This window comes from Leptidea sinapis, chromosome 31 (genome assembly GCF_905404315.1).
Source record: "Leptidea sinapis chromosome 31, ilLepSina1.1, whole genome shotgun sequence".
Lineage (NCBI taxonomy): Eukaryota > Metazoa > Arthropoda > Insecta > Lepidoptera > Pieridae > Leptidea > Leptidea sinapis.
Window position 1 is genome coordinate 5,119,782 of NC_066295.1, and position 13,161 is coordinate 5,132,942.

The window sequence follows — 13,161 nt, forward strand, 5'->3', positions numbered from 1 at the left end:
AATGGAAAGTTGAAAGAGGAAATATATATGCGAGTCCCGGAAGGTGTATTACACAAAAATGGGTACGTATGCAAATTAAATAAAGCACTATATGGACTAAAGCAAGTAGCTAGGTGCTGGTTTTAGAGCAATCTCTCAAACAAAAAGGTTTTCGAAACTCACCGGTTGACAGATGTATTTACATCTATACTAATAGCTGCAGTGTTTGTTTGTTTGTTTGAACGCGCTAATCTCTGGTACTACTGGTCCGATTTGAATTATTCTTTCATTGTTGGGTAGTCCATTTATCGAAGAAGGCTATAGGCTATGTATTTTTTTTCAAAATTAGGGATCCGTAATAAAATTGCTATTTTGTAACACAAGGTGTAAAATCGAAAACCTATTTTTGCGTGCGCTGCAAAAACTATTGACAATAGAACAAAATATTGTACAGGCTATAATATAGGCAATATTTTATTTACTTATAAAACTATCGCGTGAATTATACTTTATATGGCAAAACAACGTTTGCCGGGTCAGCTAGTGTTAGATAAAGGAGATGTTCATAAAAACATTTACGTGGTACTATATGTCGATGACTTAGTGATAGCATGTGCTGAAATTGAAACTATGACTAATTTCAAAAGTTATTTAATGACTACATTTGAGATGTCAGATTTAAAATATATTAGATTATTTCTTGGCATTAAAGTTACTAGATTTGAAAATAAAATAACTTTGGATCAAAGTGCATACATAAACACAGTTTTAGATAAATTTAAAATGCACGACTGTAATCCTGTTAGTACTCCATTGGAACATAATCTTAATTATGAAGCATTAAACTCTGAACACGCATATAATGCTCCGTGCCGAAATGTGATAGGTTGTTTAATGTACATCATGTTGTGCACTCGTCCAGACTTAAGTGTTAGTGTAAATATACTTAGTAGGTTTGCAAATAAAAATAACAAAGAACTTTGGCAATCTTTGAAAAGGGTACTTAGATATTTAAAAGGTACAGTCAATTTAAAATTAACTTATTCTAAATGTGACTATGACAATATTTTATGTGGATACGTAGATTCTGATTGGAGTGGAAAGGACATGACTGATAGGAAGAGCACAACGGGATATTTATTTAAATTATTTGATAAATGTTCGATTACTTGGAATACAAGGAAACAGTTATCTGTGGCGGCTTCTTCTACCGATGTCGAATATATGGCATTATTTGAAGCTGTCAGAGAAGCTTTGTGGCTAAAATCATTAGCAGCAAGTTTATGTTTAAATATTGTTAGACCTATTATTATATTATTAAGAGTGACATAGGTGTCAAATGTCAACGTACAGTAAGAGGGACAACTATCATTTTTATTTTACCTACCTCACGCCACCGCTATAAAAGTAGCTTACTCAGTTGCTTGCAGTATCCCAGCGGAAACTCCATAGGGAGTGCCGCTTGCGCCTCTCTCTCCCCAAGAGAAGGTCGCCTTCGATGTAGGCTTAGAGGGTACCTGCCCAAAGCCAACTGCAGGTGGTGTTTAGTGGGTAGGCACCTAGGTTTTCACGTGAGTCCTACATAACCAACGCAGACTTAGGCTGCGTTGGTATGCATGAGCATTCACCACCTCCCTCCCGTCGTTATCCCGGAGGGTAGCCCATTCCCTTGCTTGGGCGCAAAAAAAAAAATAGCTTGCAGTGCATTACTCTGTAGCTTGTTGTACAGAACGGACGTAATACTTCCTAGTGATAGAAGTGATTAAAATCAGTAATTACCTACAGAAATTCTTTTGTTTAATTTCATGCCCATATACTTAGTTTTCAATAGTTCTTAACTTGACTGATAATTTAAAAAAGAATAGGGTGGTAAAATCGAAACACTTACTGAAGCGGTACGCTAAGGGAGATCACAGAAAAATTTTGTTTACAGATGAGAAATTTTTTACAATTGAGCAACATTTTAACAAACAAAATGACCGTATTTATGCTCAAAGTTCATTACCAATTAGTCGACAAGTGCAACGTGGGCACTATCCGACTTCAGTGATGGTTTGGCGGGGTATTAGCTATGAAGGAGTGACTGAGACATACTTTTATGAAAAAGCTATCAAAACATCGGCACAAGTGTATCAAGATACCAATCTTGAGAAGGTAGTGAAGCCCCTTAACAACGCCATGTTCAATAAGAATGGTCCTTCCAGCAAGACTCGACGCTGGGTCATAAAGCTCGGTGTCTCGTAGTCTTGGCTGGAAACGAACGTTTCGGAAAGACTGGCCGTCGTCTAGTCCCGATCTTAATCCACTATATTACGATTTATAATCAGTTTTAGAGAGTACGGATTGCACTAAACGCCATGATATTAAAGGACTGTATTGCAGCCAATGGAGACCACTTCGAATAAGCTTTTTTATATTTTAAATTGTTTTATATTTTTGTATTAAAATAACACACTGTAAAAGTAATAAATGTTATTTGCAATAGAATATTTTTTTCTTTGTTTCAGTATTTATGGCAAGACTTAGTACAATATTCATGGTACATTCTAAATATTATACAATCTTAATATTATGAAAGATTATTATTAGGTGGACTAGGAGCATCTATTTTACATACTTCTTTATCCTCTATAATATATTCTTTAATCGTATAGTAGGCTTTTTCAATAAGGCGATTCTTTATAACATTTTTGAAGTTAGAAGGTGATATAGACATAGCCATGTGACATTATTTAGGAATTTTATTAAAGAACTGCACACTAAGAGAGACAAATGAATTTTCTATTTTACTGAGTCTCGTTTTTGAATAGTGATTTAATTTTTATTTCTTGTATTGTCAGTATGTCTTTATTTTGAATGTATTCATTATTTCCATCATAAACTATACATATACTATCATATATATTATAAAGGAATTGGGAAGCTATTGTTAGAATTCCAATGTGTTTAAAGTGATTTCTATGGGATTCTCTAGAATTCAGATTATAAACTGCCTTAATCGCTCCTTTTTTGCAAAACAAATGTTGTTTCAATACCGCTGCTTTTCCCCTATAGCAAATTTCGATATGACACAACACTATTGAAATAACTAAAATAAATCAGTCTCGATGTGTCATATTTTATATTCTTCTGACAGCAAAAGTGGCAGAACTGAATGTTTTTGAGATTGCCTCAATATGAGCGCCTCATTGTAGTTTTTTATCTAAAACTTGCGCGAAACTAAGTAGAATTTGCAAATTTTTAGGGGTTCATTTAATATGATACTTCTTGATACTTTTTTTTTAATTTGGTAGGAAGAATTCAATACATTTTGGGGTGTTCGCGTTTAGTTACAAATTATTCACCCTGAACCATTTAGATATTTTTTCCAAGGACAGATTTATTTTATCTAAATTCTGTGAATGCCTATCAATATTATAAACTGATTAAGTGTCGTCTATGCAAATAATATTTCACATTTCTTCAAGGTTAGAAATGGCAAATCATTGTAGACGAGGAATAATAAAGGTCCTAGGATTGAACCCTGGGGCACGCCCATCCGCATTACAGCTGCTGATGAATGTTCATTATTAAATACTACTATATAGCTAAAAGAACCCAGGGTTCTATTAGCTATATATGAAATAATAAGATCAATTGATTTGCTTCTTATTCCATAATATGCCGCTAATTCCTAGTCCTTCCGGGTAGTTTGGCTCGAGTCGGCTTCCACCATCTCTTTCAATTCATTAGTATTGTGTGACGGGCGGTCTTCCACGTGGTTCGTTCTTCAAATCAAAGTTTCCATTACGAAAGCGTTTTAACCAAAATCGTATGGTGCGTTCATTAGCAGTCCCCTCTCTAAACGCAACATTTATATTGCGAGCTGTTTCTGCCGCATTAGTTCCGCGTCGGAACTCTTATTCAAAAATCACTCGAATTTTCGAGATATCCATCAGTGTTGTCTAGGCTGAATAAAATAATAACTGAAAGTCGATAATCGATTGCACATTTTTTAAAAGATCTACATAGGTACCATGTGAAAAAAAGTTACACTCCAAAATCGCAGACATGAAGGGTCTATGTCAATTCGAAGTAGCTATGACAATAAAAATGACAATTTCATACTTTTACCCCCATTATAAAAAAATGTTCATTATAATCAATGTGTGGAATTGTCAGACAACGAATTTGTCTAAATTCTAAATAAACCTAAGATGAAGGATTGGTCTCAAATATATTGGACAAAGTGCGACAGCGAATACTCCGCCCAAGTGGGCGTACACGGGCCAGTTCGAGCGTTACGTGTGACATTAACGTACCACATGTTCTGTTTTTGCTAAAAATTAAAACTGAAATGTCGGGTTGCGCAGTAAAACTTTGTAAAAATAATACTATAAGAAATAAGACAGACACCGGGATCACATATCATCAGTAAGTATCGGATCACCTCATGGGCTGCGTTCAAGCGGCATTTGATGACGTGCTTGCTCAGATCCCCTCCGCTGAAATCGTAGTCTTGGGTGATTTCAACGGGCACAATGCCGAATGGCTTGGATCACGTACCACAGACTACGCAGGGCGATCTGTGCATAATTTTGCATTGGCGTATGGTCTGTCCCAATTGGTTAAGTCGCCGACGCGGCTCCCGGATGTGGATAGCCACATGCCGTCCTTATTAGATCTTCTGCTGACTACACATCCCGATGGTTACCAGGTCTCTGTCGACGCCCCTCTCGGAACGTCCGACCATTGCCTGGTCAGGAGTGTAGTGCCTATCCAACGCCAACGTCGCAGACCACCAGCGACCCGCCGCGTTTGGCACTACAAGTCAGCAGATTGGGATAGGATGCGTTCCTTTTTTGCATCCTACCCTTGGGGCAGGGTTTGTTTCCCTTCGGATGATCCTAGTGCCTGCGCCGTTGCAGTAGCCGATGTGATACTGCAGGGCATGGATATTTTTATACCAAGCTCTGTAGTACCGATCGGTGGCAGATCACAGCCCTGGTTCGATGCGTCAGTTAAAGCAGCATCTGACTGCAAAAAACAGGCGTATCGAACTTGGGTTGCGGCGCTGGGCTCAAAGGATCCGAACTGCAAAGTTCTGAAGAGGAAATATAACCGTGCCTCCAGATTTTTAAGCGGCAAATCGCCCGTGCGAAATCGAAGCACGTCGTCAAAATTGGCGAGCAGCTTTCCAGTTACCCGACCGGAACACGCAAGTTCTGGTCGTTGTCGAAAGCTGCTCTTGGTAACTTCAACCAGCCGTCCATGCCGCCGTTGCACATGAGGAATGACACCCTGGCCCATACGGCAAAAGAGAAAGCCGATCTCCTGTGCACTCTTTTTTCCTCCAACTCGACTCTTGACGACAACGGAAAAACACCGCCGACCATCCCGCGGTGTCAGAGCTCCATGCCTGAAGTACAGTTCCGACAGGAAACTGTTAGGCGAGCTCTGTTTTCGTTGGACGTCAGGAAGTCGAGCGGGCCGGATGGCATTTCTCCAATCGTGCTTAGAACGTGTGCCCCTGAGTTGACGCCGGTGCTAACGCGTTTATTCCGGCACTCTTATTCAAAAGGCGTAGTCCCTGATTCATGGAAGTCAGCCCTTGTCCATCCGATCCCAAAAAAAGGAGACAATTCGGATCCGGCAAACTACAGGCCTATTGCTATTACGTCCCTACTCTCCAAAATTATGGAGAGCATAATTAACCGCCAGCTCTTGGTATACCTTGAGGGTCACCAGTTGATCAACGACCGGCAGTACGGCTTTCGCCATGGTCGGTCGACTGGCGATCTTCTGGTATACCTAACACACAGATGGGCGGCGGCTATTGAAAGCAAGGGGGAAGGCCTGGCAGTTGGTCTGGATATAGCGAAGGCCTTTGATCGTGTATGGCACAAGGCGCTCCTCGCAAAACTTCCATCATTTGGGCTTCCCGAGAGCTTATGCAAGTGGACCCCCAGCTTCCTCACTGGGCGCAGCATACAGGTCGTTATCGACGGTTATTGCTCGAATCCCAAGCCCGTGAACGCTGGAGTGCCCCAAGGCTGTGTGCTATCTCCCACGCTGTTTCTTCTGCATATCAATGATATGTTGGACACCGCCAACATGCATTGCTATGCAGACGACAGCACTGGTGATGCCGTATACACGGGCCATGCAGGTCTCTCTCGGGAAAACGTCGACCAGTGCCGGGTGAAACTTGTGTCTTCTATCGAGTCCTCTCTCGAGAAGGTCGCGGAATGGGGTAAGTTGAACCTTGTCCAATTTAACCCCCAGAAGACTCAAGTTTGCGCGTTTACCACTAAAAAAACCCCATTTGCCGTATCACCGCTCTTCGAGAACACTTCCCTTAAAGCCCCGCCTAGTATCGGAATACTGGGTCTCGAAATCTCGAGCAATTGCCAATTCCGTGGCCATCTGGAGGGCAAAGCCAAACTGGCTTCAAAGAAACTGGGCGTCATAAATAGAGCACGGCAATACTTCAAGCCGGCCCACATTCTAGCGCTCTACAAAGCGCAGGTCCGGCCTCACATGGAGTATTGCTGTCATCTCTGGTCTGGCGCACCCCAGTATCAGCTCGATCCATTTGACCGCGTGCAACGCAGAGCAGCTCGAATTGTCGGGGACCCAGTACTCTGTGAACGGCTGGATCACTTGGCGTTGCGTAGAGACGTCGCTTCATTGTGTGTCTTCTACCGCATTTATCACGGGGAGTGTTCCGAAGAGCTGTTCAACCTGATTCCTGCCGCCGAATTTCACCTTCGCACGACACGCCACAAGTTACGATATCATCCCCACCATCTGGATGTGTGGCGGTCCTCCACAGTGCGGTTTTCAAGGAGCTTTCTTCCTCGTACCACGAAGCTGTGGAATGAGCTTCCTTGTGCGGTGTTTCCGGGACGATACGACATGGGTACCTTCAAGAAAAGCGCGTACACCTTCCTTAAAGGCCGGCAACGCTCTTGTGATTCCTCTGGTGTTGCAGGAGAGTGTGGGCGGCGGTGATCACTTAACACCAGGTGACCCGTACGCTCGTTTGTCCTCCTATTCCATAAAAAAAAAAAAAAGTATTATGTATTTGTCAATGTATGTATGTAGTCAAAAGAAATCACGAAGCGGTTACCTAATATATAAACTTCTTGTGTCGCGGTTTTAATTACCAAACTCTTCCGAAATGGCTAAAGCTATTTGTATGAAATTTTGTGTGCATATCGGGTAGGCCTGAAAATCGGCCAACATCTATTTTTCATACTTACCCCTAAATGATAAGGGTGACCCACTCCAAAAAATTTTTTTTGATAATTTTTTTTTGCCATTTTTTTTATTATTATGGTTTGGTATTCAAAAATAAATTTCGAATTTTGACCCTATTGCGATTTTTATATTACTCTATTCACTCCACACAGATCCGCAATACGGTTGCAAGATGGCAATCGAATACAATAAATGTAGTAGGATAAATTTTATGTACAATATATTTGGTAGATCTGAGAATCGGTCGTCACATATATTTATACCCTTTTTAAAAAAAAACCCTAATATTTTAGATTATTGAAATTTTTTAATTACTTAATTTATATGGCAATACAACGTTTGCTGGGTCAGCTAGTAAGTTAAAAAATTTTAAAGATACCTTTATTCGATGTCTTTAAAAATAGCCAATATAATATAAAGTTGCCGTAATACGAAAGCAATTTTTTTGAGGTAGTGCCGTATCTAGTTAGAGCGCAGCGGAGACCAATCCTTTCATCTAAGAAATAAACGCATACTTTCCCTAATAATTACATAGAATAACACTTTTTCTTACTTATTATAATCTGCTTTTAATACAAATATGATGAAATAAAGGATTTTTAAGAAGTAAGGATTAAACTTTTTATTTTATTATCAAGCGTCCATATACTCGTAGTATAGTGTATAGTGTCAGTTATCAGACCTTTGCCACCATCAGTAACAGTAACGCGATAACCGTGTTTTGTTTTAACTCGAAGTAGGACTGGACACTAGACTGATCTCTTAACACTAGCAACCTGTTAGCGCTATGCTTTTCTATTACAAATAATATTTAACTAACCTGCTATAGTATAAGCGACAACTAACACAATGACACCAATGTTGCTAAAGAGGAAAGCCAACAATCCTCTAATGTACTCCCTGATGCGGGACGCTAGCCTCCGCTTTCGTCGTGGCATCATGCACAAGTCATCCTGGCCACAGTTCGGCCACCACCTAGCTCCTTAGCTTCTAATTTTCCACGAAGGTTCAATTCTATCATGAAACATCTCGAGTTTTTAAACCTGAAATAAGTAGCTGATTAGGTTTTCGTTGTATTTGGGCTTTGCCTGCTAAATTACCGCTACTTCATGGGTTTGGTTTAATTCTGAAAATACATATATAGCAAATATTTTTTTAATGAATATAGGGACGAGACGAGCAGGACGTTCAGCTGGTGGTAGTTGATACGCCCTACCCATTTCAATGCAGAGCCGCTCAGGATTCTTGAAAAACCCAAAAATTCTGAATGGCACTACAATAATTGAGCTCGTCACCTTGAGACATAAGATGTTAAGTCTCATATCCCTAGTATATTTACGCCCTTCAGACCGAAACACAGTAATGCTTACACATTACTGCTTCACGATAGAAATAGGCGCCGTAATTTAGCAAGGTAAGTATAGCCGAAAAAAATTAAACAATTACTCCTCTAGATCTAACAGATATGAATTTGGGAGATAATACATATTCCAGATAACTGTCTGTCTGTCCAATAGCAATATATTCAGCTATTATTTGTAGTACAGCTAAAATTAGGTCCACTTAAAGTGTTGAAGTTATTGAGAGAACAGCGCTTCGCAAAATTTTTAACTTTATTTGAAAAATTGTTCTCAAGTTTTACATTCTCATTAAGTAGCACAGCTTTTAATGTGTTATTAGGTCTTGTTGGCCAAATTCTCTTGGGCGAACAGTCATGAGATATTCATCTGTACTGATATTATAAAGCGAAAATATTTGTATTTTTATTTGTAATGTCATCATAGTATGATAAAACTTAACCATTTTAAAATTTCTTTCACCGGTAGAGTAATACATTGTCACTGAGTAAATTCCAAAACTGCTAAAAGAAGCGTAATGTTAAATTTTTGACTTCTTACAATTAACTATATAACTTATCAAATTAAGCCTTCACGAACTACCCATGGATGAGAACATTCCTCTATGTGAGGCATTTTACACCTGTAATTGTAAATAGTAATGTATCTTGCGAGGGTCGGTGCCAGGTGGCCAGAAGCTTAGTGCTGATGCCTTTCATCCGTTATTGTCCAGTTCGATCCCCGCCCGCCACGTACCGATGTGATTCAGGTTTCAGATCTACGTCTATACGACGCTTTTAGAAATTGTTTGTAAATTGATCAACTCGCATTAGGATTACAAGGGCTTCAACTCGGGCCGTCTTCACCCATCAATACCCATCAATACAATATGTACCTTTGACTAGTTGTGTAGTTTTTATTAAGGACTCTTCATCTTTAAAGCTCACATATTTATATAAAAATTGGCGCTTCAATTGTTTTTCATTTTATATTTCGTTGGTATATTCAGATTTAATCAAATGTTTTTAAATATAATTACTCCTTCATTAGCAAACACAAGCTGGCCGAAGTATAAAACCCTAAAATGGGTGACGTAGAAGACGGCTAAGGTCCGTATTAATACGTAATCTAATGTTGTTCACTCATACTCATAGTTACGTCTTGAACCGGATTCAATATTACACACGTATATACATGTTGAGAGAAGCAATCGGCCGGCTTCTGGCGACACTATCAATGACATAATATGTAGCAGGAACGATGGCTGGTCACGTCCATCAACACATCAGACTGTGCCGCTGTGTTAATTTCAATATGTTAGCATCACGAAATAAAGAAAGACGTTACCTCTACACAAATTATTACCAGGGGTGTTAAAAGAGAAAATACCCCCAAAGGGTGGCGAGCTCATGGTATTTGAGAATTTTTAATAAAATAAAATACAGATACATTGTTCAATTAGGTAACCAAACACTGGAATAAACTTATTTTATGACTACACTGTCCTAGTCCATGTTACCAGTGGGAGGCTCCTTTGCGCAGGATACCGGCTAGATTATGAATACCACACCGGCGCCTACTTCTGCCGTGAAACAGAAATGTGTAAGCATTATTGTATTTCGGTCTGAAGGGCACCGTAGCTAGTGAAATTACTTGGCAAATGGAACTTAACATCTTATCTTTCAAGGTGACTAGCGCAATTCTAGTGTCGCTCAGACTTTTTGGGTTTTTCAAGAATCCTGAGCGACACTACATTGTAATTGGCAGGGCGGATCATTTACCTTCAACTGAACGTCCTGCTCGTCTCATACGTTATTATCATAAAAAAAAGGTGAATCCAAACGATGTTTTCGTCTAAACTAACTTTATAAGGACAAAGGATTTGATTCTTAGTTTCGTATAACCCCAAAACTACTCAACCAACTTTTAAAAATTATCTTTCATTAGCAAGGAACATTGACTGAATAATTGTTCATTAAAAAAATGGAGATCCAGCAAAATAACAAACATTATCCAATATAATATAATTTATAACATTAGCTATAACCAAAGGAAACTGAGGGCGGGTCAACAGTATAATATAATATATTTACTGTATTTTAGTAACGAATATTTCGACTCCGTGTAGTTTAATGATCACCTCAAATATATATTTATATTATATGTGTTACATTTATAATATTAGTTAGAGTGCTTCATGACATCTTTATTACATCCTACAAAAGGGAACCATTCCAGTTCCAACCTCTGGCACGAAAAAGATTTATGAATTGGATTCTATTTTTTATTAGAATCTGATGAGTGAAAGTACAGTATAGTGTGAAAAATATGAAGATCGTGAGAAACAAACAAAAGCCCATCAGCTGAAACAAATGTTAAAACTTTACGGTTTCGGACAAAAACATTCGGGTTTACCCGCATTAATAAATTGAAATTATTATCCACGTTGAGGTTATTTAAATGTAGATATTATAAATAATATATAATTTATACATTATCTATAAAAGTTATATAATATATTTAGATATATAACTTGCTAGATTTTATTTGTTTTGTTATAAAAATTTTGTTTTCAATATAAATCAATGGCTGGTAGAAGTTTGCAATTCATCTCTCGCTTTTATTTGATCATAAAAAGAACAATCTAAAAGTGTTTCGGACGGTATAAACAAATTTTATTACGTTTCAAAAATACGTCAAATATATTCAACACGTTGGTATTTCATAATCAGACACTATAGCAAGGTGAACTCTAACAATATTTTACAATAGCTGCACATAAACAAATAAATAAGCCAAATTAAATTCATTAAATCAATTTACAATAGATATATAATATCAGAAAACACAAACCTTAAAAAATATTCACAAACTCGTCCGTATATCACACGTTAAACTTTTATAAACAAACAAATCTGACACTGATAACAAAAAAATACTAATTCACGTCAAATAACATAAAGATATTGATGAATTCTACTGAAAACCTCTCGCTGCCAGCAAGTGCGGTACTGAACTAATTTAATACTAGCAAATTGTCAAAGATTATAATAATAAAAATTCCTAAATTTAATAATAACATACACATTCATTTTAAAAGTTTTCGTCAAAACTTCCATCATTTGGGCTTCCCGAGAGCTTATGCAAGTGGACCTCCAGCTTTCTCACTGGGCGCAGCATACAGGTCGTTGTCGACGGTTGCCAATGCCAAGCCCGTGAACGCTAGAGTTCCCCAAGGCTGCGTGCTATCTCCCACGCTAATTCTTCTGCATATCAATGATATGTTGGACACCTCCAACATACATTGCTATGATGACGACAGCACTGGTGATGCTGTATACACGGGCCATACAGGTCTCTCTCGGGAAATCGTCGACCAGTGCCGGGACAAACTTGTGTCTTCTATCGAGTCCTCTCTTGAGAAGGTCGCGGAATGGGGTAAATTGAACCTTGTCCATTTTAACCCCCAGAAGACTCAACTTTGCGCGTTTTCCACTAAAAAAAACCCATTTGCCGTATCACTGCTCTTCGAAAACACTTCCCTTAAAGCCTCGCCTAGTATTGGAATACTAGGTCTCGAAATCTCGAGCGATTGCCAATTCCGTGGCCATCTGGAGGGTAAAGCCAAATTGGCTTCCAAGAAGCTGGGGGCAATAGAGCACGGCAATACTTCAAGCCAGCCTACATTCTAGCGCTCTACAAAGCGCAGGTCTGGCCACACATGGAGTATTGCTGTCATCTCTGGTCTGGCACACCCCAGTATCAGCTCGATCCATTTGACCGCGTGCAACGCAGAGCAGCTCGAATCGTCGAGGACCCAGTGCTCTGTGAATGGCTGGATCTCTTGGCGTTGCGTAGAGACGTCGCTTCATTGTGTGTCTTCTACCGCATTTGTCACGGGGAGTGTTCCGAAGAGCTGTTTAACCTGAATCCTGCCGCGGAATTCCACCTTCGCACGATACGCCACAAGTTCGAATATCATACCCACCATCTGGATATGTGGCGGTCCTCCACAGTGCGGTTTTCAAGGAGCTTTCTTCCTCGTACTACAAAGCTGTGGAATGAGCTTCGTTGTGCGGTGTTTCCGAGACGATACGACATGGGTACCTTCAAAAAAAGCGCGTACACCTTCCTTAAAGGACGGAAACGCTCTTCTGATATCTCTGGTGTTGCAAGAGAGTGTGGGCGGCGGTGATCACTTAACACCAGGTGACCCGTACGCTCGTTCGTCCTCCTATTCCATAAAAAAAAAAATTAAACCTTAATGAACTAGGGTACTTTAAAAGCCTGGCGGAATTAATAATAAAATGTTTTTATACTTCAACCGTTTGTTGAAGTAGGAAAAACGAAAAAGTTTCATTGTAGCTGTAAAATCGCGATAATTAAAATATACAGGGTCAAAGGGAAAGTCCTACAGAATATTAAAAGATGTGAAACTGCATTTCTAATGGACTTGATTTCGTAGTATGGTATCTGAAACGTAACCGTTATGGAGATATTGAACTTTAAAGTTAAAAAAAAACACATTCTTTTGCTTTTATATCGCTTCTATTTAAATAAATAATAGTTTAAAAAAAACTTAAACATGCTTTATATAATTCAA

General features: G+C 39.0%; 1 protein-coding gene across 3 annotated transcripts in view; it reads right to left on the minus strand.

Annotated features, from left to right (window-relative positions):
- LOC126973999 (potassium channel subfamily K member 1) overlaps positions 1-11,560 on the minus strand; it is a 71,395-nt gene extending 59,835 nt beyond the window's left edge. For 2 of the 3 annotated variants that reach the window (XM_050821351.1, XM_050821350.1), the window contains exons 1-2: positions 11,412-11,560; positions 8,042-8,264 (exon numbers count right to left, since the gene is read on the minus strand). In XM_050821351.1, coding sequence (XP_050677308.1) covers positions 8,042-8,162 — 121 coding nt within the window. In that variant the 5' untranslated portion in view covers positions 8,163-8,264; positions 11,412-11,560. The remainder of the gene's footprint in view (positions 1-8,041; positions 8,265-11,411) is intronic. The other variant, XM_050821352.1, reaches the window with a different exon arrangement.
- Between the last annotated feature and the right edge of the window lie 1,601 nt (positions 11,561-13,161).